We start from the raw sequence: 26,551 nt of genomic DNA on the forward strand, positions 1-26,551 counted from the left end.
ACAGCCGGTGAGTCAAGGGGAGAACTGATAAACCGAACTGTGTTGAATGAAAGTCGCAAAATGGCACATTGAGAAAAGATCAACGAAATGTAAATTGTTAAAGGAAAACCAGCTTGTGGAGGCGATAGGCACTATGTGGGTGCTCACTAAAGAGACGCTACTTGATCCCGCGTGGATTAAAACTGCTAATACCAGAAGGCCGTAGTAGAGCCGCCAAGACCGGTCAAAGTGGCCATACAGGGGTCGAGCAAAATCCCTGTACAATCGAAAGTCTTTGCCCGACAAACCATTGAAAACGCAAGGGAAGTGAATCCTGCATTAAGAGAGAGAAAAAGTAATTGAGAAGTGGTAAGAGTGAACCCGAAGGAGGGATGCCAATAAAGCTGGGCGAAGTCTAAAGTCCCAAGAAACAGTGTGTTAACAAAGGTGAAACCGGCAGAGGGATGTACAGGGTCCAGGGAGAAGTGTTCAAAAAGACATTAAGATTTCTGAATATCAAGGAGAAAATATCTTTGCAAAAGCCAGAGTGAACCCGACCAAGGGAGGCAAACAGTTGAAAGGGGTCTGCCCCCGGAAGAGGGTGAACCATGGGTGAAGGCATCAACCAGTGTACATTTGAAAAGGCATTATTGAGTATAAGCCGACGGGAAGGAGGCCGATGTTCGAGAGGGGTCTGTGCCTGGAAGGGGAGGACTCAGGGGTGAATAACAATCACCTCAAGAGTAATCCGAAAGGAACTTTTTGTTTGTTACATTTTAATTTATCAGGCCCTCGGAAGCAAGAAAGTCAACCACCGAAGGTCCTAATAGCGATAAGAACTTGTTTAAGATCTGAGACCCAGAAGAGGGGGATCCAAAGGGGTGAAAAGCCATCGCCCATTGTCCATTTGGAAGGAATCTTTTGTTTGTTAATTTGTTTGCATCAGTTCCTTGAAGGCAAGGGACTTTTAGTAGAAAAGAGACTTGACCATCAATGGTCCCGATAGCCGAGAACAGGACTGTCTGTTGCTGGGAAAGCTTGAGAGAGTGCACAGAAGTTCCACCTTACTCTGTGCTTAAAACGTGGGGAAGGAAGACCCCGGCTACACATCCTGACTTAACATTTATGAACACTTTTCTTTTTTGTGAACCCTATCCCACACTCTTTCTATATTTAGTTGTAAGGATTGGCCATAGCTTTTTTAGTATAGGCCCCTTTATTTTGACGAGACGCCACAAGGATTGCCACATTTTTCATTTGATGGTCCAAGCTTGCTCCCATCTTAGATTTAGGTTTAAATTAGGCTTTTTTCCCAACCTGCTTACTGTTTAAATAAACACCCTTGAATCATGATAACTAGTGTCTCTTTATTCTTGATACCATGCCTTCCTTACACAACTCATAAAAAGCTCTTGCACAGGATGGCAATTCCTCCTCCTGATTGACTCCTTTGTCCCTCATGTCTCCTCGGTGTCGGGGGGGGGGGGTGGGGGAGACAGTGGAGGGGCAGGAGTAGGCAAATGTGGAGGCAGCAGCCCTGGTAGGAAGATGAGGTGCCAGAAATGGCAGACAGTGATGTAGGCCGTCCCACTGCAATTAATGGATGAACGTTTGTCACAGGAGTAAGGGTGTGGAAGGAGGAGACCGGCACACAGGAGGCATGTTTTTTTTGCTATAGACTTTTATTGATAGTAAAATAAAAGAGAAAACATGGTCTGATCTTAGTTCTGAGAGGGGTTTCTCTGCCTCAAATAATACTAAGGAGTGTGTCAGGATGTCGGTGAAAATCAAAGAGTCCACCGTACTGTGTCCAAAACCTATTTCTGACCCTTTCACTATATACACAACTACAGAAAAGGTCAGAAGAATGGTTTCTTACTTCAGGACGATAGCCGAAAGTTCACTTCAGGGTGATTCAAAATGAAATGTTCTTCTTAAGGGATACAAATCAAAAGTCTAAAAAAAAAAAAAGTTCCTTGGATTGAGGTTCCAATAAAGGCACATTGAACAAAGAGTCTTGTATCTTCACACTGTCAAGTGAAGGACGCCCTCCTCTTCATTCCTTTTCCAATGTCCACTAATACCAAGGGATATATCTCCCTTCCCCATATCTTTTCCACAATACTGACTGTGTTGAAAGACTACCTGGTTCACTATCTTGCCAGGAACTGTGCCTATATGATATACGATAGGTTATTTATAATGCGCTTAATACCCAGAGGTTTCTAAGCTCGGACCCGGGGATCGAACCTGTGTTGCTCCGTGTCGTCTTGCTTCCAAAGTGAGCACATTGCCCTTGAGCTACCCTCCCAAAAGAACAAAGGTTCTGTGCAGTTCGTTATTGGGTGTGGATGCCAATTCCTTAGTCTTTTCCTGATTCTTAACTGTATGTACCCGGTTCACTATCCTGCTAGGTATTGTTGTTGTCGGGTCCCAGAACCCTGTGGTACTGCCTTGTCTCTATTGGATCGCAGACCCATTTGGCTTTATACCCGGTTCACTATCCCGCCAGGTGCCAGGTATTCTTGTTGTCGTGTCCCAGACACCTGTGGCATTGCCTTCCTTTTCTTTTGGGTCCCAGACCCCTTTGGTTTCTTGCTCTTGGGTCACAGACCGTTTTGGCTTCTTTCTTTCTTGATCTGGGCAGCCCAAGTCTTCAACATGCCCAGGGACTGCCATGATCCGGACTCTGGAGGACACTCCTTATTGGATGTGGGTCCCCAACCTGTGTCCTACTGTGGTATAGTCTCTCGGGGTTCCCAGCAAGCCTGCTTCTGCGTCTCTCGCCCCGTTCACAGACTACCTCCTGCGTTTGAGTTCTGCGGTGGCTCTGCAGTGGCTTCCCGATTTCAGACATTGTGTCCCAGACGTGCCACACTCTCCAGCTCTCTCAATCGAATGGTGCTTCATCTTCCTGCTTCTAGACACGCCCGACCATGGTGGAGCTCTCCTGAGTGTCTCTGCCAACGGGTAAGCGTCCCGTACTTGGTTGCTTCGTTCTGACCCCTAACTTCACAGCTCTGTGTTCCTCCAGGGAGGATATCTCACTGAGTTTTAATTTCCCTCTTCTATATCACTCGTGTCTTGGCCAATAGCAAGTCCACAAAGACTAGAGTGCTCAGTATGATTCACAGAGGTGTTCTCTGTGCTTCCGCACCTTCTCCGATTCTCAGTACTGATCTTGAGGACCCCTAGTGAGTCGGTTGGATTCTTCCTCGTCCAAGTACTCCCTACCTTACTGGTTTTAAAGAAACAGATAGGAACACTAGCAATGGTGTTGTAGGGAGTTCGAGAGGAAGGCTGGTTAGGATTAGGTGGGCTATGGGGATACCATGTTCTTCCTAGTTTGTCACTTATCCCATTGGGGGCTTCCCTGCCCATGAGATCCACCCGCTCCGTGGCCTCATGGAAAGGGGCTCACCCTTTGGGACAAGTGACGACATCCCGGGATTTGTCACACAGGCATGGAAACTGAAAAGGTTGGCGAAACCTGGAGGTTCTGCTCCTATCTTGAAAGTGCCCCTGCATGGCTGGGGTCTGCATGATAATCTGGAATTTAGCTAAAAACCTATCTTCGGATTGTGGTTGAGGAGGCTGGACTGGCCGAGGCCAAGAGGATGGAGTAACCTCTACTCCTGACAAGCATGAAAACCAGAGGCAAAGATTAAGCAGAGATATCAATCGTCAAAGGAAGGGACATTCTTGTCAGAGCCGAGCACTGCACATGCTGGACAAATGGATCAGAAACGGAATGCGAGTTGGCCCCTGAAAACAAGCATGAAACCCAAGGAACCCCCCGTGCCAAAGGTACCTCAGACATAGTAGCCACCATTTTGTGATTTTTTCACCTTTTCGCCACCCTGTGTTAGTGTTCAGCCTGCTTATCCACCTTGTGAGCAACGTCAGCTTTGTAGAGATGCTCGTTATCCATGATGCCCTTGGATGAGCCGGGAGACTTGCAGGAACGTTTGACCCCGGGACCCTTCTAGAGCAGCCAGTTGATGGCACAGTCATCTGCCTCTAGCATCTTGGAGTAGCCGGTTGTCTTAAATTTTGACTTAGTCCATGGGGTTGACGGGGACGCTACGGCACCGCCTGGACATGGCCCTGGAGTGGTGAACCTCAGACCTCTCCTGGGTCTTAGCCCATGACTGGGGAACCTTGTAAAAACCTCTTGTAGCCAAACGATCAATACGACTCCTCCCGGGTGCAGATTTCCCCCCGAAAGGGCCAACCGGGCCAGTGTGCCCTAAAGGTAGAATGCGTACACCTCTTGCCACTTTCTTTACCTCTATGAACTCTTGAAGATGTTGAGGCAATGTCCTTGAGAAGATTTTATCCTAGCGATGAAGGGAGTTGAATGAGCGCAGAGACCAACAAGGCGTTGTAGCAACAACGGTGGTCCCACTGTACTGTGGGCCCAAGCACTTCAGAAAGAGTGAATGAGGATTGATGACAGGTACCTGCTTCTGGTAGCACTCGCAGGTTAGAAAACCGGCTTTACCCAGCAAAGGTGAGGGAACCCGAAGTGCTGCTGCGGGCAAGAAAAAGCATAGTAAACTATAAACAAAAAATTAGAAGCAGGTAAAAGAAAACCAAAATGGATAATGTAGAGTGCAGCACCCAAGCTCTGCCTGCCTGGCACAGAAATATTTACACTGCAGAGGTTCGGGGAGGGATTCAACGATGAAGGCACCTGGATTCTGGACATGTACATGCCTACATAAGCAACCAATCAAATTTGAGGGACTTTTTTGCTATGCACCAAAATGTTCCTTTTCCCGTCCCTGCAAGAGGGAACATACAAGTATGGATGAAGGGGGTGGTGGTGGTGGTATGCAGAAGTACAAGTTACTGTGGGTGTATGCAACCGTGTTCGAGGGGATACTCAAAACTCTAACATTAAATTGCCTATACATGCATGTGGACCTTTATTAATAACCAAATAAAAGTTTGTAAAAAGAAAATACAAACTATAATGCAAAATACTTAAAAGCCAATACAGGTATGGTAACTCAACCACTGAGCGGGTAACAAAAAGAACCTTGCATGGTGACTCAATACAAAGTCCAAAGATCCAATCTATTAATCCCAACATTTGGAATATATTTGTAAACAACCAATTAACAATCAGAATTGCTTACATAACCATACATCTTTGCTCAAAGAAAACATTTTAAGAGACATCTTTGTAAAATACCCTTTTGTCGGATTTATATTTTTGTCTGATAAATATCATTGATGTTTTGATGTCATTATGAGACAAGTGATTGATTATGATCCAAGTAATTTATGATTTGCTTTTGGCAATACTTATAAGTAGATTTTTGGTTGATTGTTTGAGCATTTTGTTTTGCATGTTTTTAAAAGACATTTCCGCATTAATTGGTTCACAATGAATATTAAATATGAAATTATCACAAATATTTAAGTTTTCATATTTTTGTATAGCTTTTGATTTGTTTATATTCTTGTGTTAGCTCGGACAAGGTCAGCCATACTCATGGCAGGTCATTAAGTGGCCAATAAAAGGATTTGTATTTCTTTCGGATCTGTACAATTCTTTGATTTTTAGTATTTAAAAGATGCTGACATCTTTCGACTGAATGGATGTAAAGTTGGCAGACACAATATAGAGAATTAAAAAAATGTCTACTTCACTCTTTTTGAGCAAATTTCTTCCACTAAAGTAATTGAAAGTGTCCAATCAAGGTTTTTAGTATTCCATTTGATTAGAAAACTGGCATTACCTTTCACAATCTAACAATATTTGGTTGTTTATTATTATCACATCAAGTCATTAAGAGAATTTGTTTTAGCAACATCAAAATTAAACTCTCTCTGTTACGGGACATGTGACCAGATGATCCAGTCTAGGTTATCCTTCTAATCCTATTAAATCATAGGATAATTTGAGTTACATGATCAAAAATATATCCGACATGCATAAATATCTTAATTTCAAAGTGGACAATTTGCACAACTAACTAGTTTATTTAACTTTAAGGTTCTGTATATTTAAATGATACAAATGCATGGAATTTGATTCCTTGACCACTTTTTGGCTTGAGGATCTGGACTATAAGATCTTGAGGTTTGGACCAAAGATCAATTTAATACATTTTTGGGTGATTTCATTTTTAAGATTTCATTCCAAACCTGGTTAATTAGTTATATTCATTGTCTTTGCCTGGTAGGATGTCAGGTATTGCTATAGAAGGGTCAGATAGGTCAGAAAAGTTATTGAAGTCATTTGCGTAAGAATTACCATGACAAGTTGATTACGTTAGACCTCCAGAATACTAATTTCTAGCCTGTGAATTAACTACTATACATTTTTTGTCAATGTTAACACATTTGAATTAAGGTATGTAATCTGTGTTTGAATTAACTTCAAGTTATTTTTGCAAAAAAGAGTTTTGTATAATTACTGTGCTGGAGATGTAGTGAAGGTGCATGCAATAAATGACATGATATGATATTAAACATGAATACACTTTAAATATTACTTACATTTAAACAGTATCAGCATTATTGAAATCTCCTCAGGCTTTTTGAAGCTGGTATTATAACACTGTTCTTACATATTTTGTGCACAATATCATAACTTACATTCACTTTTTGGTCAGATGTTGCAGTGTTGGCCAACTTAATTTCTCTTCCAACATACTACAGAGTCTAGAAATATTTGTTTAAAAATTAAAAATACACATCCTCTATTGATATACTATTTAATTAGATAATGGTAATAACTCTTAGAAGAGGGAGGAATCCATCATGAAGCGCCATATAAAAATCTGATCTCAATATAATTTGTTCAATTTTATGATGTCCTCCCCACTAGACTTCTGGGAGAGAAACGCTTGGACTGTAGAAAGCGGTATGCACTTACACAACACTTCATTATTACACGCAGCACATACTCAGAGCTGCAACCCCCGCCCGCCCCCAATGTAATTTCTGTAACAATTCAGTGAAGTGACTCCCACCAGAAGATGCTGGCACACCATGGATTTAAGTTCCATCAAAGCAAACATGCCAATTTACTTCTCAACATTGTTTCCGCTTGGAAAGTCAAACTACGGGTGCCATCAGATCCTCCCTCCGTCATCAGTATAAGACCATGCCCTACACAGAGCTGCGTACTTAAAACAAAATAATGTAAGTGCTAAGAGCATCCACTGAGGTCCCCATTGCTTTGCACAATTGTATACTGCATCTTGGATTAAGATTATTTGTTGTTTCATTAAATTGTAAATTGCATCACGTATTTTTCTTCAAATTATTTACAAACTTTCATTTTGTCCCTTCTCTCTCCCAATATTCACGTCAAGGTTCTATAACTAGCCACTGCAGATGATTACTTCAGCGCTCACCTTTACTATGATTCAGGAACTCCTCAGTAAAGATGGGTATGTCGAAAATGGACCGCTCTTTGACATCACTTTCTTTCTAATTAGAAGACGACAAATGACATAAAAGATAAAAGACATTTTAGATGGGAGCTGTTAGAAATCTTGTGCAAAGACAAATGACAGTATTCTTCTACATGCTTATTCTAGGCACAGATGCACAGCTGCTGGAATATTATGGCACGCTATTGGGAAATCTGATCACAAGCTGGGCATGTGGAAGTGACGCAACCCCATTGCACACTTCAAAACCTTCCTCAGACTAGCCAGGACCGAAAATGTTGCATGATGTATTTTATATATAGTTTTGTAAATAAGCTAGTATGAATACTACCTATGAAACCCCTTTGAATTTGAGCACTGAAGCAAGCTTCCAATTCTGTAGTTACATTTTTTTTGCATGTATGTCCTAGTTCCTAAATTAATATCTGTATTATACCTTGCAGCAAAAAGCTAAAACCATCAACAATCCAGACGGGAGATCCATCTAAAATTCCTGCCATGAGTGATGTTATTAAAGAAAAATAAGTCCCATATAAAAGGACAGAACTATTGGTTACACCCAACAGTAGAGAGATTAATATAGTGGAAGTGTATTATAGGCACAATAGTTTTCACTATTTTACAGAGGCCAACAGCTATCACACTTAGATTTGGCTCAGTAAAGAAAAAATAAACACTGTTCCAGCTCTCTCCACATAAGCATGCAAATAGTAATCTGTTGTCTCAATTTCCAAAGCAATGCTTTTTGGATGGATTGACAGTCCGATCTGGAGATTTACCAAAAGGAGAGAATTGTTGGTGACTGCGCTTGAAGAGTGGATTTGGAGGATGTGGGGGACGCAGAATCGTTGGACAACCCCTTATGAGGAAAGGAGATTATGAGGAGAAAAAGACTTGCCTGAAAGGGATTTAAAAAATAAGCTCCAAGCTGAACATAAGGGCTCTCTCCTAGCAAGTACACTTTCATAATGCGCAAAATAATCATTAATATAAGTGTAAGTGGTACTTTACTGTTGCATGCGTTTTTGGCGATTCCGAATTTCATAGGTCCATCAAAGCCATACGGATTTGCTGCCTTTCAGCATGGCACTAAAGATACCCCAAATACAGAAATCTAAGAAAAATGAAGTTCAGGAGATATTTTGAGCTAGACCATGCGCTACAGAATGTAATTGGACTGGCTTTTCTTTCCCAAATATTTTACATTTTGGCGATGAGGCCCAAGGTAACAGTATACCGCAGGGCTGGACCAACATTAGGTTCAATCTTAGCATAGAAAATGTCTGTCCATCCTTTCAATTGTCAATGACCCCACTACTAAGATCCATCTGGTTCATACTTATTACAGTTCAGGTAGACTTAAGCAGAACTATAACACTTAAGCACCAATTTGAAAACAAGACTCGAAATATAAAAATGCTGCATAGCAGCTGAGCACAAATAATAAAGGCACTTACCTCATGGTCATTGGCAGTCTGCCGCATTTCGTCTAAAAAACAACACAGAAATTATGAGAGACAATATACAAATAAGCCTCTTCTAATTCTCCTGCCATAAAAGTGTTCCTATTCTGTGCCACACTTCCCCAGACATAAACAATCTTGCTTCCCACCCACTGCAATGCAAAAACAAGCACCTTTAAAAGCTACAAGACTAATTTGCATCAACAGAATTCAAGAACAACGTGTCGTTCATTTTTGACAACAGGTCTCTTCATCAGAGCATTTTAACTCTAAGACATAAGCAAACATTTCTCTGCCTCATTTACAAGGAGAGAACAAACCAATGTTTTCAAGAAGTAAACCCCTCATAACACTATACATTTCAATAAGCCAAGCCGTCAGAGCCATGTACAAAACCTTCCCTAACATGAACCTGTAAGCCTCCTCTGTTAACATTGACTGCTTCAATCCTTTAGGTCATAACAAGGCCAACGTTATTTTAAATAAATGTTACATATTGCTATAATCCAGAATAACAAATTACAAATAGCTAAAATCCTGAAGAACAGAACAACTCAGAGTGTCTAAATATACATTGAGCATAGATGGGATACTTTGCACCTTACTACAAAACCAATGACAACTACATAATATGTGTACACCCAGTCAGTGGTCAGTTGAGGAAACTGAATTAGAGTTTGACAGTAGAAATTGCTCATAAGAGCCCCAAATATCCAGAGGGCAAGCATGCAGCGGTGGTGTGAGAATAAAGGCAACATCAAAGTCATGACAGTATGCAATGTCCCGCAGCCACCAACACACTGTTGGAGATGGTCCTTTTCACCATGCCATGCCCACTCTTCTGGGAGCCAGCACCAAGAGAAGCCCAGCCAGCCTTCTAATCTATTTTGATGAACACATGGTCAAACCCATCAGCACTATTATTGGATATGCCGCCGTCCGCTCGTTGATGATTGTGGATAGCGTTTCGAAAACCTGCCCCAGGAACGCAAAAAGCTGGGGACAATGCCATGCCAACTGAACAAAATCTGCTGTACTAGCTCTACACCATGAACACTCCTGTGATACATCTGGAAATTACTTAAGCAGTTTGGATGTGGTATGGTATGTCTGGTGCATTAAGTTAAAGTGGATCTGTTTATAATAATAAAAACGGTGTGCAGACAGTGCGTCTGGTGTTACTGATGTGCTTTACTTGTCTTGCAGAGCAAGCCTTTTCCTCAGCTACTACAAAAGCTGCTTCACGTTAAAAGCTGCTTTGGAACCTCCAGCGTACTGACTTTTGGCAGTTTGCAGTCTGCCTTTCATTTCTTTCATCAGGTGGGCCGGATGAAAAAAGGAGGAAACACATTTAATCTTAACACTGGCGCGGAGCGCTGTGTGCGTACAGTGTGTCCGGTGCCCGCTGTGTTCGCCTCGCCTTGATCTGCCTTTGTTTATTTTACGTCCTGCCTGTCTGCTTGATGAGATACAACTGCAGGACTTGTAGTAAGTGCAGTTTACAAAATTAAAATTGCTGATTATTGGAGGTCATTGGGGAAGTGACAGCAGGCTCTGCCTTTGAGCTTCCCTCTATCCAGAATATTTTCGGGTGAGCTCTGTGGTGGTGAAACTTTACCGACTCGCTGGCTGTCCCCATACTTGGCCGGTTTAGAGCTATTTACGCAGTGATTTTGGTAGTGACTGTGTGCTAGGGCCTTGGAGCTCCCTCCCGAGCACACATTTGAAGTTCTGCCGCATTCACTTTTCAGGGGCTTTGAACAGAATAATCCCGGCCGGCCCTCTGGACATCATTGAGGAGGCAGATTGAAGGGGTTACAACTGTGTCCTATGGCCTTTGAGCACCCCGTTTTTGATGTACTGCTGTGAAGCTGAACGTATCGGCTCTCTCTCCCTTTGGTTTGGAGCCGCACATCATATTCTATGTTGATTATTTTGTTTTTTACGTTGTGCTTCCTGACAAGGGTGTCGTCTTTTAGCTCACCGTAGTCTACTGTTGAAGTGTTTCAATTTATGTGGGCAACTGTTTTATTTATTTTTTTAAGAGTATTTTTCTCTGTCAAGGACGATTTTAAATTGGATTATAACTATTTTATATCTATTCATCTGCACAAGGCACTTTATATTGCCATAGATTATAAGGTGCAGCTAATATATTTTGCCTCAGTGCTTCCTGAGGTTATTAAATATTGTACTGCTCAGTTTACACTTGTATTTTGCACCGGGACGATCTTATATTTTTTAGTGGATATATCTGCACCTGTATACCCTAAGAATATATTTTGCACAGCGAATTTTGTTATTATTACATATTTTTCGCCTGTTTACACTTGGTACTCAAATACTCCCTAGTGCACACGCTTGTTTTATAAGTCCTAGGAATACAACCCTGCACAGTGCACTGTAACACAACAGATGAACCCACTTTTAGCCTGGTCTGCTTAAGAATACGCTTGGCACAGTGCACTCTGCAGTTTACATATACCATCACTTTATTTATACTTGCATTTTTTGCACATTGCTACTCTGTTTAAAGAATATATTGTGTACAGTGCACCTTGAATTTATATATAGCCTTGCCTGGAGCAGATTTACGTTTTTGTACATTGTGTGTTTATTTTATTTTTTTATAACAGATGCTATTACCCTGATCTACATCTGCTTTGGTACCTTGGGATTTGAACTCTATTACTTCACTTTCTCTGCGCCCCACCCCTTTTTATATGGGTAGATTACACTGCTGTGTATACACTTTCATTACACTGGGAATCCCTGTATAGACTTCTACATAAAAGGGGGAGCTTCGAACACATGTTATCCTTATCAGTACCCAAGTGATCGTAAGCCAACCCGGGCCCTGCTTCCAATTGACCCAATTTTGGCCTCTATATTTGATTAACTGGGAAATACGAACATTTTACATAAGGGCCTCTTGTATTGTGGAGTTTGCTCTAGCCCTTCCTTACCTCATAGAGCTGTTTCTTGCATTTGTCATTCTTTGCGAATTTTCTTACCAATATGACTCGTAAAGGCCTTAGGAGCCAATCAACCTCACAGAAGGTAAGTAGCTTTAATAAATGGACAAGTAATTACTTTGATGTGGAATACAAGGAAAGAACATTGGTGCTACCTACAAATACAACCATTCAGTTGATAGAGGGTTTATTAGAGGGAGAAGATGTCCCTGCTACCTCTATTGAGACGAGGGACTAACGTCAGACGGATGGGATGGCTGCAGCCCAAATACATAATCATGAGAACTCAGGTGTATTTTTGAACCTAGAGTTTAGGGTTGAATGGAAGCATCTGTAGGGAGAATGGCATTATTTCGATTGATGCTCAAGAGCATAGGCTGGTGGCAGACTTGGCCCATAATTTGGGGGAAGCAGGAGCTCTCTATGTAGATGCCCCCGTGACCTAGGGAGACACCGAGGCTGGTGACTCCACGGAACAAAAGGTGGAGCAAATGTCTGTGCCCACCCAGGATGAAAGGTCCCAGAGTCAAGTAGATATACAGGTCAAAACACCAGGAAAGGGTCGAGAAAAGCAGTATTCTGCAGGCTAAGAACTGGAATAAGGAAGGGGAGAATACTTGTAATCCAAATAATAAAGTTACCGTCACTGAGGTATCTCAAAAGTTAATCTCCCCCAAAAACCCAAAACAATAAATTCTAAGTAATAATAATAATAAGTAATGGTCCGCTGTTGGAGTTAGGCCGAGACCACTCTAAATAGGGAGACATAGCATTTAAAAACACCAATAATGAATAATCTGGGGAAAAAGTCACATCAAAAGCAGACTAGGATTTTGTTACGGGTACCCATAGCAGGTCAAATCTCAAATTATTTTGGGGAAAAAACTGCCACAAGTATTATATAAACCTAGCTGTACCGGTCAAAGCGACAGCCAGACTGGATCATTCTTTGATGGCCGTAGTGGCAAGGAAGCTGGAAGTGAATGAAACAGTGAACAATGAAATTAATGACTTGAGCATTATCGAGTTTGCTGACCTGGCAGTCACGGACAACATTTCGATCCATTCAGTTAGTCAATCTAATAGTGTGGTACAGCAGGCATGTGACGCCTCCCATATGGGATCCCCACTTGAATTTACCAATTTTATAGACTAATAAACAAATAAACAAAATTGGCTTAGAGAGAGAGGACTCTTGCCGGAAGCCCCAAAAGAGCATGTTGATGATGCGTCAATAAATCATACGTTAACAGAGGCCGTTGATAGAATCCAGCTTACCCAACCCGTGGTTTCAGCATTGAATATGGTCATTAGTTCTTTCATAAATGTATACGATAACATATGGTCAGAGGTTAGATCTCACACTGAACTATTGGCAGAAATCTGTAGTAGATTGGAGGGACTGGAAAGACTGGATGGGCTAGTCCGGCAGTTGGGTCAGGCTGGAATCCCCCAACCCCCCAGTGATTCCAATCGACTTGGTGTGACACCGAACTTTGGACCAGACAAGATGTGTGGGTTGGGTGGGATAACATCTAGAGCTGGGGTGGACACTCATGCGATCCCTGAAGACACTAAAAGGTGGGAAGAGATGGTCCAAGTTATGTCTCGAGCGGGATTGATAATACAGATTATTCAGTCTGAGGCAGCCACTGATATTCCTTTGGTGGACCTGACTCAGCAGGAGCACGTAGATCTCCAGATAGATAAATCCCATATAAGTCAGGTGTGTCGAATCATTGATTTAACTGAAGTTACCCCCTATAAAGGGAAGACATCTGTAACTAAAAAGAAAGATTCAGCAAGTTAGGAAATCGAAAAATTAAAAGAATATAAAAAAAGAAACATCATGACACACAAATAGTTTAGTTTATTTATTTGTAAAGCGCACCTAACCCTCAGGTAACTGGGCGCATTAAACTTGATACATGGTTAAAAAAAAACATAACAGCTGTGAAATACAGGTAAAAAAACAGACAAGCCGACTCGGATTTACAGAGTAGTCGGTGTACATGTGAATACAGGTAAGTGCTAGAAATTAGCAGATGTTACAATTGTATGACAGCACAGGCGGACGGCATAGGCTGTTAAATAGCCTTGTCTGTGAGCCCGTTCTTTATTTTGGTTTTGAAGGGCCAGAAAGATTGTTCGGTTCTGATCGCGAGAGGGAGAGAATTCCAACATTTGGCAGCTTGAACTGGGAAACAAGATCCTCCCACGGTTTTTAGGTTAAACCTAGGGATACTCAGGCGATGTGAGTAGATAGATCTAGTGGGTCTAGCTGATTGATTTCTAGTGAAATTGTTTGCAAGGTATTTAGGTGCAGTATTGTACAGACATTTGCGCATGATAGCAAGCGTGTGGAGCAGGATCCTATCACGAATCGGGAGCCAATGGGTGTCCCGTCTGAGGCTTGATATGAGTTGGGACCCAGGTATGTTTAGCGGAGCCCTCAAGGCGTTATTCTGAAGGACCTGTGAGGTTGCTTTCTGAGGAGCCTAGGAATAGAGAGTTACAGTAATTCAGCTTCGATAAAACTAGCGCCCTAGCTAGCGTAATGCAGCTGTTAGGGGACAAGTAGGATTTGCCTGCCTTAATCAGCTTGTGTAAGCAGTTGAGGAGGCAGTCACGCTCACTTGTCAGAGAGTGGAGTCTAGATAGACCAAGGGTCTTGACTGCCTTAGCAACTTTGATGATGTTACCGTCAATGTCAAAGGACATGTAACGAGAGCCAAGTTTGTTCAGGCAAGCTTGGGTCCCAATGATCAAGAGTTCCGTCTTGTTGTCATTGAGACACAAGCTGTGGGAAGCCATCCAGGCCTGTATTTCCTTTTAGATTTCATTTATCAAGTTAGAATCATCTTCATAGCAACCAGTGAGCATGATGAGAACCTGGGTGTCATCAGGGTAGTTCGTATACGTGACACCCATGTTGTCAAGGCGGTCAAAGAGAAGCTTAGTGAATATGTTATAAAGCATCATGGGACACAGGAGCCCTGGGGTACTCCACAGGAATTAGGGATTGGCTCGGCTGAGGGTGCGAAGACTATCGCTTTTAATTTGGATATGGTATCCAGTACAGCGTCTTGTGTGATGGTGGAGAATTGGAATGGTTCCAGGTCTGTATGATGGGGTGATTCTTTAGTGGGGGTGGGTAGACTTATTTACCAATGTGTTCCTTTTTGTAATGATTTTCTTTCGAAGTAATAGTATTTTGGATGCTAGTGCATTCTGGATAGTCGTGCACCAGGTTTTGCTGGCATTGACAGGTGATGTGTCTTGAATGGGGTTTTCTAGCTCTCCGAGTATGGTAAACAGCTCCTTAGTGCTAGAGGAGGCATTTTCAATAAGTGTGTTGAAAGCGTCTGCCTTTTGGGAAATGATGGCTGCCTTATAGACTTTGTTAGCTTCCTTGAATGCATTTGCTGATTCTGTTGCATTAGATTTTTTATGGAGATGCTCTATAGCTCTTTTTTTATGTCTAAGCGTGACTAGTTCATCGTTGAACCAAAAGCTAGAACGTTTGTCTGCTCAACGCGTTTTGGTGGTAATGGGTGCTACCGAGTCAATGGTGGTTTTAACACAGTTATGATAACAGTCCGCGAGGTAGTTGGGGTTGCTACTTGTTAGGTTGGTAGAGTTTAGGGCGTCATTTAGGATAGTTGATAGATTGTCAGCAGTACGTTTTCTGATGTTTCTCGTTTTTTTGGTCTGGGTGGTATCACTGGTACTGCTAGTTACAGAGAAGTTAATGATGTGGTGGTCAGACCAGTCGAGAGGTAGTACAGAGTCGATGGATAACTGGGAGTTGAGAGAGGATCCCGTCGAGTGTTCGTCCTTTACTGTGGGTGGGGCCATTGACTAACTGGATGAAATTCATGTCGCTGAGGGCCACTGAAACCCACTGGGAGTGCCAGGGATAAGGCAGGGCCAACTGCCTGGTTCAGCCCAGTTTCGGTGATTGCGTGGAAGTCAAGGCAATTGGTAGAAATGAAGTCTGAAATGTTGAGAGCATGTGCGACCAACGAATGTGCATTGATGAATGTGCCTTTAAGGGTAGGGGGCGGCACAGAAGTGTTATTATTAGGCTTTGAGAGTTTAGCTGTGATGGGCGTGGGTGCAGTAGGGGCGGTCTTGGTTAAGGAGGACTGTTTAGGAGGAGAGGGCGCTAGAGGGCCAACCAAGATGGCCGCTTTGGTCTGAGCTCCCACACAGCCCCGCATTAATCCTGCGCGATCCTGCCATGCCCAGTGAAACAGCGTCCTAACCTGCCTTACTTCTGGCTTCCCACTCGTTCTGCTGTCATCCTGCAAAAACTGGGGAAGAATAGACTCCCCTGGGCCCCCAAACGACCCTGCTGGCCCAGAGGCTGCGAAATCCAGGAGAGCCCTGCGAGCCACCAGGCCACACAAGACTGCCCCCGCGGCGAGCAAAGCCCAGACGACCTGAGACATGCGGCTGCTCCGGGCTGCAGAAGCTGCGGCGAAGCGGAGTGCTGAAGAAACACTGCAGCAGCCAGTGGCCGTGTGGAAACCTCCCCCTCGCTTCAGGCCAAACCGTAACGCAGCTCCGGAGGGGGTGCCTGCCATACGCACCCGAACAGCAACATGCGCTTGGCACTACGGGGGGAGGGTCAGATGCGGCGAGGTGGGTGGCGAGCTGTCTCCCCCTTGCTCCGCGCCACCAGAGCCTCAGATTTTCGCTCGCCGTCGCCCAGGGTGAGGGACTTGAAGCCGCTGCCGGGCCCCAGAGCCCTTGATACTGCCGCACCGTGCCTGGGATACACTAGGTCGTGGAGGACCCGGTGAGACCCGACAGCGACTGGAGCAGAGAGCCCCGCAGCCTGTCGGCGAAATAAGGTACGGGGAGGGAGGGGGAGCGTGGCTCCTAATACAATAAATACACGCTAGATCCCCCCCCCCCCGCCGCACAGACCATCAGAAGGTAGATATCATGACAAACGCAGCACGGCGGACTACACCCCTCCCACACCACTCCAGGGAGGGGAAAAGGACATAGCACCTCAAGACCACTGCCTTTGGCAGAGGGGGGAGTGAGAGCCACCCGCACCCCCGTGGGGTCCACCCGGGCCCCATATCCACGGAGGAGGGCTTCCTCTCAAAAATCAACACGCGAGGCGCTAATCATCAGAACGCCTCCTAGGCCCTATCTGCCAGGTGCTCCAGCCACTCCATACAACACAGCAAGCCCTTAAAGGCTCGACACTGCCGACGGGCAGCCAAGGCATTCCCTCGAGGGCAAACCTCCCCATGAGGGAGGGGGGAGGGAGGGAGTGACCTCCAACCTTGCCAGGACCAGCTTCATCCCCCCCGCCTAGCAAATAGAGAAAGAGACATAGCGGGGGCTGTAATAAACATGCTCAAGTCGCACTCCGCTTTTCACAAGGAGGCCGTGCCAGCTTACAATCCCCCCCACCACCTTACACAGAGCGGCACAAGCTGCCCTCCCTCTTCGGGAATCCGGCGAAGCGCCTAAGCCACAAGAAAATATAAACTGTAACCCAGTGCCACCACAAACTCCATAGACGCAATGCTGAAATCAAACAAATCGCAAAGAAAGCTAAATTTCGAAAGTAGCACAACTCCAAAAGCCCCTAGGTAACAGGAAGATCTGGAGCCCACATCTGGCTGTTCCCACCAAATGGAAACAGACTTCTGCTAGAGTTGAAAGTAGGCATAGGCAGATTGAACAATAAAATGGATGGCCTCGCATCCAAGGTGGACCCAGCTGTATGGACACACATTGCATGGACACACATACAGAAGCCTTAACGAAGTCGAGCAGCGGGTGTCCAATCTGGACGATGGCACAAAAACCCTTTCGAGTAAAGTGTCCCAACTGGAAGCCCAAATGAAAGCCACCAATGCTAGGTGCGAGGACTTGGAGGGCCGCTCGAGAAGAAATAATATCAGAATCATTGGAGTGAGAGAACACCAGTCACAGTTGAAAATGGAAGACCATGTGGAGTCGCTCTGCACATCCCTCTTCAGTCGGGAAGCTCTATCTCACTTTTTCATTGTAGAGAGGGCACACAGAATTCCATCCTCCAGACCTGCCCCCGGCGCGCCACCCAGACCAATAATCGCGAAGTTACTTAACTATAGAGACCGTGATACCATCCTCCGACTGGCCAGGGAGAAAGGTGATCTCCTCCACGAAGGTGACAAAATCCACTTCTATCCAGACTTTTCCCCCGCGGTCCAAACGCAGAGAAGATCCTTCGCCAATATCAGACAAAGGCTCAGAGACAACCAAATACCCTACTCAATGCTTTTCCTGGCACGGCTCAGAGTGCAACATGGCGGGAAGGTACACTTCTTCCAGTCGCCAGAGGAAACAAACGCCTTTCTAGACCAGGCGGGCTGCCCAGATCTGAATCCCAACCAGGCACGATCACAGAGAGAGAGAGAAACCACAGGAACCAACCATAATCGAAGGGAGTCAGAGGCGAGAAATATATCGGCTAATCATAACGAACTCACCGACGCAAACACGAATATAATATCACAGGGCTAGGGCACTTGGGAAGCCCCGAGTGCCCCTTGCACAGCATCTGTTTGTTCAACAGTTTTTGTTAATGGGTGGGATATCAGGCGAGGATCCGGCCATGCCAGAAACCGCCGCCTGTTCAAGTTCACATACGGGCGAGTTGGGGGTTGCCCGTGAAAGGAAGGAATCAGGAAAAAAGGGAGGGAAATGCGCCACTAGTTTAACACCACCCATCGACCGCCCAATCCACCAGCCACCACTACTACTCCTGCACCAGACGCCAAAAAACCCTCCAGATGTCGGCCAAAGGCCTGGGCCAAGATATGCTACAACCCCTCCGAATAATGTACACAAAATCAAACTAAACATACAAATCAAACACTCAAAGTCGCAACATGGAACATTAGAGGAGGCAACCTCCCCTCTAAAACCAGGAAGATTCTACAATATTTGAAAAGGCACGAGATCGACGTGGCCATGATCCAAGAAACGCATTTACTCCCTGGAAAAGAACACCTCTGGGCTCAGAACTGGGGCTGCCACAGGTACTTCTCATACTTGTCCTACTCCAGAGCGGTTGCAATCCTAATTAACAGGACAATCAACTTCCGACTAGTACACACAGAGAAGGACTCTGAGGGCAGATCACTTCTGGTGTGCGGTATCGTGGCGGGCCGAAAAATAGTCTTCGTCAACTCCTATGGGCCCCATGTGGACGGAACTAACAACTTTGATTGGGATATGATGCACCTTTCCGCCCAAGATCCGGTAACCATAGTCTGGGGAGGCGACATGAACACAGCCCTAGACCCAGCGAGAGACAGATTGCGGACCACGCCACAACCTATCTCCAAAGCCAGCCTCCAAATACAGGAAATCTGTAGAGCCTTCGACCTCATGGATGCATGGAGAGTAAAAAATGGGGATCAACGAGGATATACCTTCCACTCGGTTGTGCACAACACGAGCTCCAGTATTGACTACCTATTTTTCTCAGCGAACAGCCCGATGAAATGTGGTCCCTGACAAATCCTACCGAAAACTTTCTCCGACCACTCCCCAGTAACCCTTATCTGCAGCCCATCCAGCTACAAACCCACTCTACAGCGCTGGCGCTTTAAGGCGGGTTCCATGCAGGACCAAGTATTCACATCCGAAATAAGGGAGGAGATCTCTGCATTCCTAGACGCCAACACAGGCACAGTGTCCACAACGAGCGCGCTATGGGAGACATTAAAGCGTTTCACCAGAGGAGCCTGCCTTGCTAAAGAAAACCGCATCCTCAAACTCATCAGGCAGGAGTTGACCACCAGCGAGGAGCAACTAAAACACTTGGAGCTCAACTGCGCAAATACAAATAACCCAGGTTCAGAAGTTCAGTGCTGCAGCGGAACGGAAAATAAAGTTCCTGAACCACAGCGGGCAAGTCAGCCAGTACGGCGAGGGCCAAAAGTCCAGAGCCCTCCTCGAGAATTTGATGAAAGCAGACAGAAAACTTACATCAATAGAAGAAGTGCGCTCCAAACAGGGTGTGTTGATACACACCGACGAGGGATTTGCAGAGGAATTCAGGACCTTCTACCAGGAACTATATAGTTCAAAACACAACGCGAACTCAGACGCCCTACGAGAGTACTTGGAAAGCACAGAGCTATACTGGGTAGAGGGGCAATTACGTGAACCCCTCAACAAACACATCACTCCAGAGGAGATCATCGAGGCCATCAAAACCCTCCCAAACTCCAAAGCCCCCGGCCCAGACGGCCTGACGGGAGAATTCTACAAGGCGTTTGCAAATACCCTGTCCCCCGTCCTCGCCAAAGTATACGAGGAGGCACTGGAAAAAGGATCCCTCCCTCAGTCCACCTGCAAGGCCAACATAGTCATCCTACATAAACCAGGCAAACTGCCGGAGGAATGTACATCTTACCGTCCCATCTCCCTACTCAATCTTGACAACAAGATTTTGGCGAAGGTGCTCACAAACAGGCTGATGCCACTGATGCCCGCTCTGGTTCTCGCGGATCAGGCTGGATTCATACCCCGGACGCAACACGACCTTCGGAATCAGAAGGCTATTTGGCATCATCGAAGCCCTAGATCCCTCCCACCAGGCAGTCGCAGTATTGCTCGACACTGAAAAGGTATTTGACTCGGTGGAATGGCCGTTTCTGTTCAAGTACTCACCAGGATGGGCCAAGGAGCCCGCTTTATCAAGCTGATATCGCTATTATACACCAACCCCCAGGCCAGCATCATCGTAGGTGCAGCAAAGTCGGCCCCCATAGAGCTGGAACGCGGCACCAGACATGGGTGCCCGCTCTCGGCATTAATATTAGCATTGATAATGGAACCCCTGGCCTCCAATCTGCGAGAAGAACAAGTTACTTCTTACCTTGTAACGTTCTTTCGTCGGGATGTTCCTCCGAGGTATTCCTTATCTTTGATAATACGTTTCCAGCTTGCTGGCCTCGGAAATCTTTTCTGTAGAGGGCGCTGCGCGTCGACGTCCGCCGAGTCGATGTCCCTCGATGGCCACCGTATCGGCGCCGACGTCACCAAGCCCATAAATAGCCACGCGCTGCGTCCGTTGCTCAGTTCCGTTTTGTAGCATAAGAAAAGTCATGCCTGAATTGGTTATTAACCTTGAAGGAGCGTAAGCTGCAACCACAAGGGAAGTATCACTGCGGGGATTGATGGGAGGGGCGATAAGGAATACGTCGGAGGAACATCCCGTCAAAAGAATTTTACAAGGTAAGAAGTAACTTGTTCTTCGAAGGGATTGTGTCCTCTGACGTATTCCTCATCTTTGATAGACTCCCATAGCAGTGGCATGTAATTGGAGGTGGGAGTGAGAATGTTATGTATCCCTTTAGGGATGGACCGATTGTAATACGGCCTTGCCAAATCTGGTCTCTTGACTAGTGGAGGAATCCAGATTGGAAAATTTTGTGAATGTATGTGCGGACGACCATGTGGCAGCCGCACATATGTCTCGGACCGGTACCCCTCTTTGGAGAGCCGAAGAGGCTGCGATACCCCTGGTTGAATGAGCCCTGAGATTTTGGGGTGGCTCTTTCACTGCCAGTTTGCAACATTCCAGAATGGCCAAAATAATCCACCTGGAGATGGTTTGTTTTGTTATGGGTAGTCCCAACTTGTGACCTGAGTATCCTACAAACAGTTGGTCTGCTTGCCTGATCCTAGCCATTCTGCTGATGTAAAAGCTGAGAGCTCGCCTTGGGTCCAGCTTATGTAGCCTTTCTTCCCCTTTCCCCGGATGGGGAGGAGGGTAGAACGAAGGTAAGGTAATTTTCTGAGTAATATGAAATTCAGAAAGCACCTTTGGGAGGAAATTAGGCTTCACCTGTAGGACAACTTTGTCCTTGTGGAAAATTGTATGTGGGAGTTTACAGGAGAGAGCTTGTAGCTCGCTCACCCTCCTAGCAGATGTTAGTGCTAGCAATAGGACAGTTTTAAGCGTGAGAAATCTCAGCGAACAAGAGTGAAGTGGTTCGAATGGAGTGCCCATTAAGAAGTTTAAGACTAAATTTAAGTCCCATAAGGGAACCTGGAATGGTTCTGGAAGATAAACATTAGTTAATCCCTTGAGAAATTATATCACTAGAGGAAGTTTGAAATACGATGGTTACTCCGCAGTGCGCTTGAAGATAGAAAGCGCTGCCAGATAGCCTTTTACAGTGCCAACTTGAAGGCCTGAGTTTGCCAAGTATAATAGAAACGATAACACTGTTGGTGTACCACATGAAAAAGGGTTGATATTCTCTTCCCTACACCAGCTGCAAAATTTGTTCCAATGGCAGCGGTATAAAGACTTTGTTGCTGGCCTTCTGGCCGAAAGCAACACCTCCATGACGTCATTAGGGAGATCCCAATCCTTGTACCTCACCCTTTCAGAAGCCAAGCGTGAAGGTTGAGGGTTCTGGTGTCTGGATGGAGAACCTGACCTCCCTTCTGCGAGAGAAGATTCTCTTTGAGTGGAAGACGGATTTGAGGACAGATGTTCATATCTAGAATGTCCGGGTACCACGTTCTCCTGGCCCAATCCGGGGCAATTAGGATCATGGTTTTCCGGAATCTTCTCCACCTCCTGATCATTTGAGGAATAACAGGGACTGGTGGGAACGCGTAAAGTAGTGGAAACTCCCAGTCCACTACGAACGTGTCTCCTAGACGCGTCTCGGGGGAAATTCCCTTGAACAGAACAGATCGCACTTCCAGTTGGTGCTTGTGGCGAACAGATCCACCTGAGGGGTTCCCCAAAGGGAGAAGATCTCTTGAAGGACTTCCTGAGCTAGCTCCCACTCGTGGGAGACTGTGCTCTGCCTGCTCAGAGCGTCCGCTGTCAAGTTCTTCTCTCCGGCTAGGTAGACTGCCGATAGAGAGATTCCTTCTTGGATTGCCCAAAACCAGAGCTGCATCGCCTCTCTGCACAGTGGCAGTGATCCTACGCCTCCTCTTTTGTTGAGGTAGTGCATAGCCACTGTGTTGTCCGTCATTATCAGGACATTTCTCCCCTGTACTGATGGCAGGAAAGCTTTCAGCACTAGTCTGATCGCTCTCAGCTCCAATAGGTTGATGTGTAGTCTGGACTCCGAGGGAGACCAACGACCGCTGATGGTCAAGTCGTTGGCATGGGCTCCCCACCCCGTGAGTGAGGCGTCTGTGACTACTGTTATCTCCGGCCATGGTTGCCAAAACAGTTCTTTCAAGATGTTCTCTGGATAGGCCCACCATTGAAAGTCGCGGGCTACCTTGTCCGGAATCCGGAGGAGATCTGTCATTCTCCCTGAGAATTGTGACCACTGACTTCTCAGTGCCCACTGAAGAGATCTCATTCTCAGGCGAGCCTCTGGCACAAGGAAGATGCAGGATGCCATGAGGCCTAGCAACCTCAAAAAGTCGAAGGCTGGGAGACGTGGGCATTTTGAAACTTGGTGACCATCTGTAGAATATCTTGAGGCCTCACCTCTGGTGGCGAGGCTTTTCCCAGGGAAGTGTCCAGGACCACTCCAATGAACTGGAGTCTCTGTGATGGTATCATCTGTGACTTCTTTAAATTGAGGGAGAAGCCCAGTTTGTGAAGGAAGTGGCAGACATAATCTAGCTGGACCTGGGCTTGTTTCGAAGATACAGCCCTGATCAGCCAATCGTCCAGGTAGGGGTAGACGTGGATCCCTTCCCTCCTTAGACTTGCCGCCACTACCGACATCAGCTTGGTGAAGACCCTCGGGGCAGAGGTCAGCCCAAATGGCAGAACTCAAAATTGATAATGAGAATCGCCAATTGCGAACCTCAGGTATTTCCTGTGTTTGAGATGGATTGGCACATAGAAATAGGCCTCCTGAAGGTCCAGAGATACCAGCCAGTCCTGGAGCTGGAGGGCCTGAAGGATCTGAGAGAGAGTTACCATCTTGAACTTGTCCTTCCTGAGGAACTTGTTCAATTCTCGTAAGTCCAGGATGGGTCTCAGTCCTCCGTCCTTCTTTGGTATGAGAAAGTAGGGGGAGTACCAGCCCTTGTTCCTGTCCGCTACAGGTACCGGTTCTATGGCACCTTTCTCTAGCAGGTCTATAATTTCCTGCAAGAGGAGCGGATCTAGAACTTTTAGAGAGCTGTTCCCTGGTGGATGACTCTGAGGGATGTGTAGAAAGGGTAGGCAGTAACCCTGGGCAACTGTCTCCAATGCCCAAGCATCTGACGTTATAGCCTGCCATTCCGTCAGATGGTGAGTTAACCTGCCCCCTACAGGTGTATTGTGTGGAAAGGCCTCAGAGTGGTTTGGGGGCGGCTGATGCAGATGCCGAGGGTAAAGAGGCACCTGCTGCTGCTGCGGCCTTAGTACCTTTGACCCGTCCACCTCGGGTGGATCTGCTTTGGCCTCTTTGAGCCGGCTGTCCTCTGCCTTTCCCGAATGCGGAATAATAGCGAACGGACTTTCCTCTCCCAGAGGTTCCTGAGGGGCGAAAAGGAGTTTGGCGGATAGCAGCTCCTAAAGATTTTGCTGCTGCTTTAGAAGTCTGCAACTTTTCCAGACTGTCATCAGCCTTTTTTCCGAATAGTGAAGAGCCGTCAAAGGGCATATTCAAAAGTCTGGCCTGTACATCTGGAGCAAAGCCAGACTTTCACAACCACGCATGCCTGCGGATTGTTGTACTTGCCGCCATGGCCCTGCTGATACTGTCAGGAGAATCGATGCCAGTTTGAAGTGACTCGCACATGGCATCTTTGCCATCTTTAATAATGTTAAGGAAGGCTTCCTTTTTCTCTCCTTCGGGTATGCAGTCAGCCGCTGATGAAGCACAATCCTACAGTGTGTGACTGAACCTGGCGAGCGTACAGGTGGCGTTGATGGACTTCAACGCCATACTACAAGCAGAGAAGACTTTCTTCGCCATAGAATCGTACCTCTTGTCATCTCTATCCTGTGGGACAGTAGGGTAAGCGGTCCTACTGTTAGATGAAGTTGCCGCTTGAACCATCAGGCTCTCTGGAGTCGGGTGTTTTGATAAGTATTCAGGGTCAGCAGCCGCTACCCTATACTTGGCTGACAATCTTTTATTGACCGTAGGGATAACTTCAGGAGTTTCCCAATTAGATGTAATTTTCCTTTGTAAGGCTGCATGGAAGGGGACTTCAGGGTCCTCCTGTGGACCTTTGTATAATATGTCTGTTAGGTCATCCTGTTGAAAAATAGGGGAAGGCGCAGACCAACCCATAAATTCAATAATTCTTGCCATAAGGGTTCTATAGGTTGTTTCGGCATGTTCCCCTGGGTCTGGCTTAACAAATTCCACTTCTGGGGAATTGTCCAGCCCACTTGCCACATGTAGGGACTCCTGTAGATCCTTCAACCTTCTTTCCTCAGAGGTGAAATCCTTTGAAATAGGCAGTGTGGTCCTCTGTAACCCAAATGTTTCCTGGTCAGAATCTTCCCCCTCTTCATAAATTGAAGATAGTCCAGGGTACTCGGACCTCTGAAATGGTGTAAAACCCATCTCTAAGGCAGGAGCCAAACTCATCATTATTGGGCGAGAAAACGTCGATGTCGTCGACGCCTATGTGACAGGCTTCGAAGGCGCCGAGAACGGCGTCGAAAAAACTAGAAGGGGTCTCGAAGAACTCGAGAGGATCGGGATCCTACTCGAGGGCATTGACGACAGTCTCGGCGTCGTGCCGGAGGCCCTTGGAATCACCGTTGGCTGTGTAGTAGCCTTGGTCTTCTCTTTCATCGGCGTCGATGTCGGCGTCGACGATGGCGTCGAGTCGATCGACCGATGCGTCGAGGAACCCTTCGACAACGGTGTCGATGGCGCTGATCCATGCGTCGAAGGAATCTTTGACGACGGTGTCGAAGATGGTGCCTTCTTACCCGATGGCTCGTGGCGCTCTCGGGTGGAATGTTTTGCCGGGTGCTGTGGCTCGCGGCGTTTTGATTTTTTGGGTTTTTCACCCGGGGTATCACCCTCAGCTGTCTTCGAGGGGGTCGAGGCCGCTTTCTCGAAGACGCTTAACATTTTCTTTCTGAATTCCTCCCACTCAGCCGGAGAGCTGTGTTTTGTGGGACAGGAGACCCTTTCTGGGGAAACAGAAGACGAGGAAGGGGATCTTCGACGTCTCTTTTTTGAGTGTCTTAATCTCGACGAATGGTGGGAGCTACTTTGAGATCTAGAATGGGAATGTTTTCGACGGCGAGGAGACGAATGCCTCGACTCAGCCGAAGAAACCTTCGAGGAGGTTTTGACCGACTTACCTCTCTCGAGTTTCCCCTTGCGCTCCTTCAAGGCTTTCGCCGTCATGGACATGCAGTCCTCACACTCCGAACAATGGTGCTTGGCTTCCAAGCACCACAAGCAGATCCTGTGTGGATCCGTTATTGACTTTTTTTTTTCCGCAGTCTTGACATTTCTTGAAGCCGGATCGCGGCGTCGTCGGTCCCGATGAAGATGCATTCGAGAACGAGTAGGTATTATTCGAGTAGAAATAGAGTTATCCTGACTGAACTGAGCAACGATGTTCCGAGGCCACACGAAGCGCGGAAAAACAGAACTGAACAACAGACGCAGCGCGTGGCTATTTATGGGCATGGTGACGTCGGCGCCGATACGGTGGCCGTCGAGGGACATCGACTCGGCGGACGTTGACGCGCAGCGCCCTCTACAGAAAACTTTTCCGAGGCCAGCAAGCT

General features: G+C 46.1%; 1 protein-coding gene across 3 annotated transcripts in view; it reads right to left on the minus strand.

Moving 5' to 3' along the window:
• The window catches only part of HMG20A (high mobility group 20A), a 339,050-nt gene that overhangs the window by 20,905 nt on the left and 291,594 nt on the right, over positions 1–26,551 (minus strand). For all 3 annotated transcript variants that reach the window (XM_069624573.1, XM_069624572.1, XM_069624571.1), the window contains 2 exons: positions 8,852–8,883; positions 7,356–7,431 (listed from right to left, as the gene is read on the minus strand). In XM_069624573.1, coding sequence (XP_069480674.1) covers positions 7,356–7,431; positions 8,852–8,883 — 108 coding nt within the window. The remainder of the gene's footprint in view (positions 1–7,355; positions 7,432–8,851; positions 8,884–26,551) is intronic.

This window comes from Ambystoma mexicanum, chromosome 11 (assembly GCF_040938575.1).
Source record: "Ambystoma mexicanum isolate Mex_15411 chromosome 11, UKY_AmexF1_1, whole genome shotgun sequence".
NCBI classification, from domain to species: Eukaryota; Metazoa; Chordata; class Amphibia; order Caudata; family Ambystomatidae; genus Ambystoma; species Ambystoma mexicanum.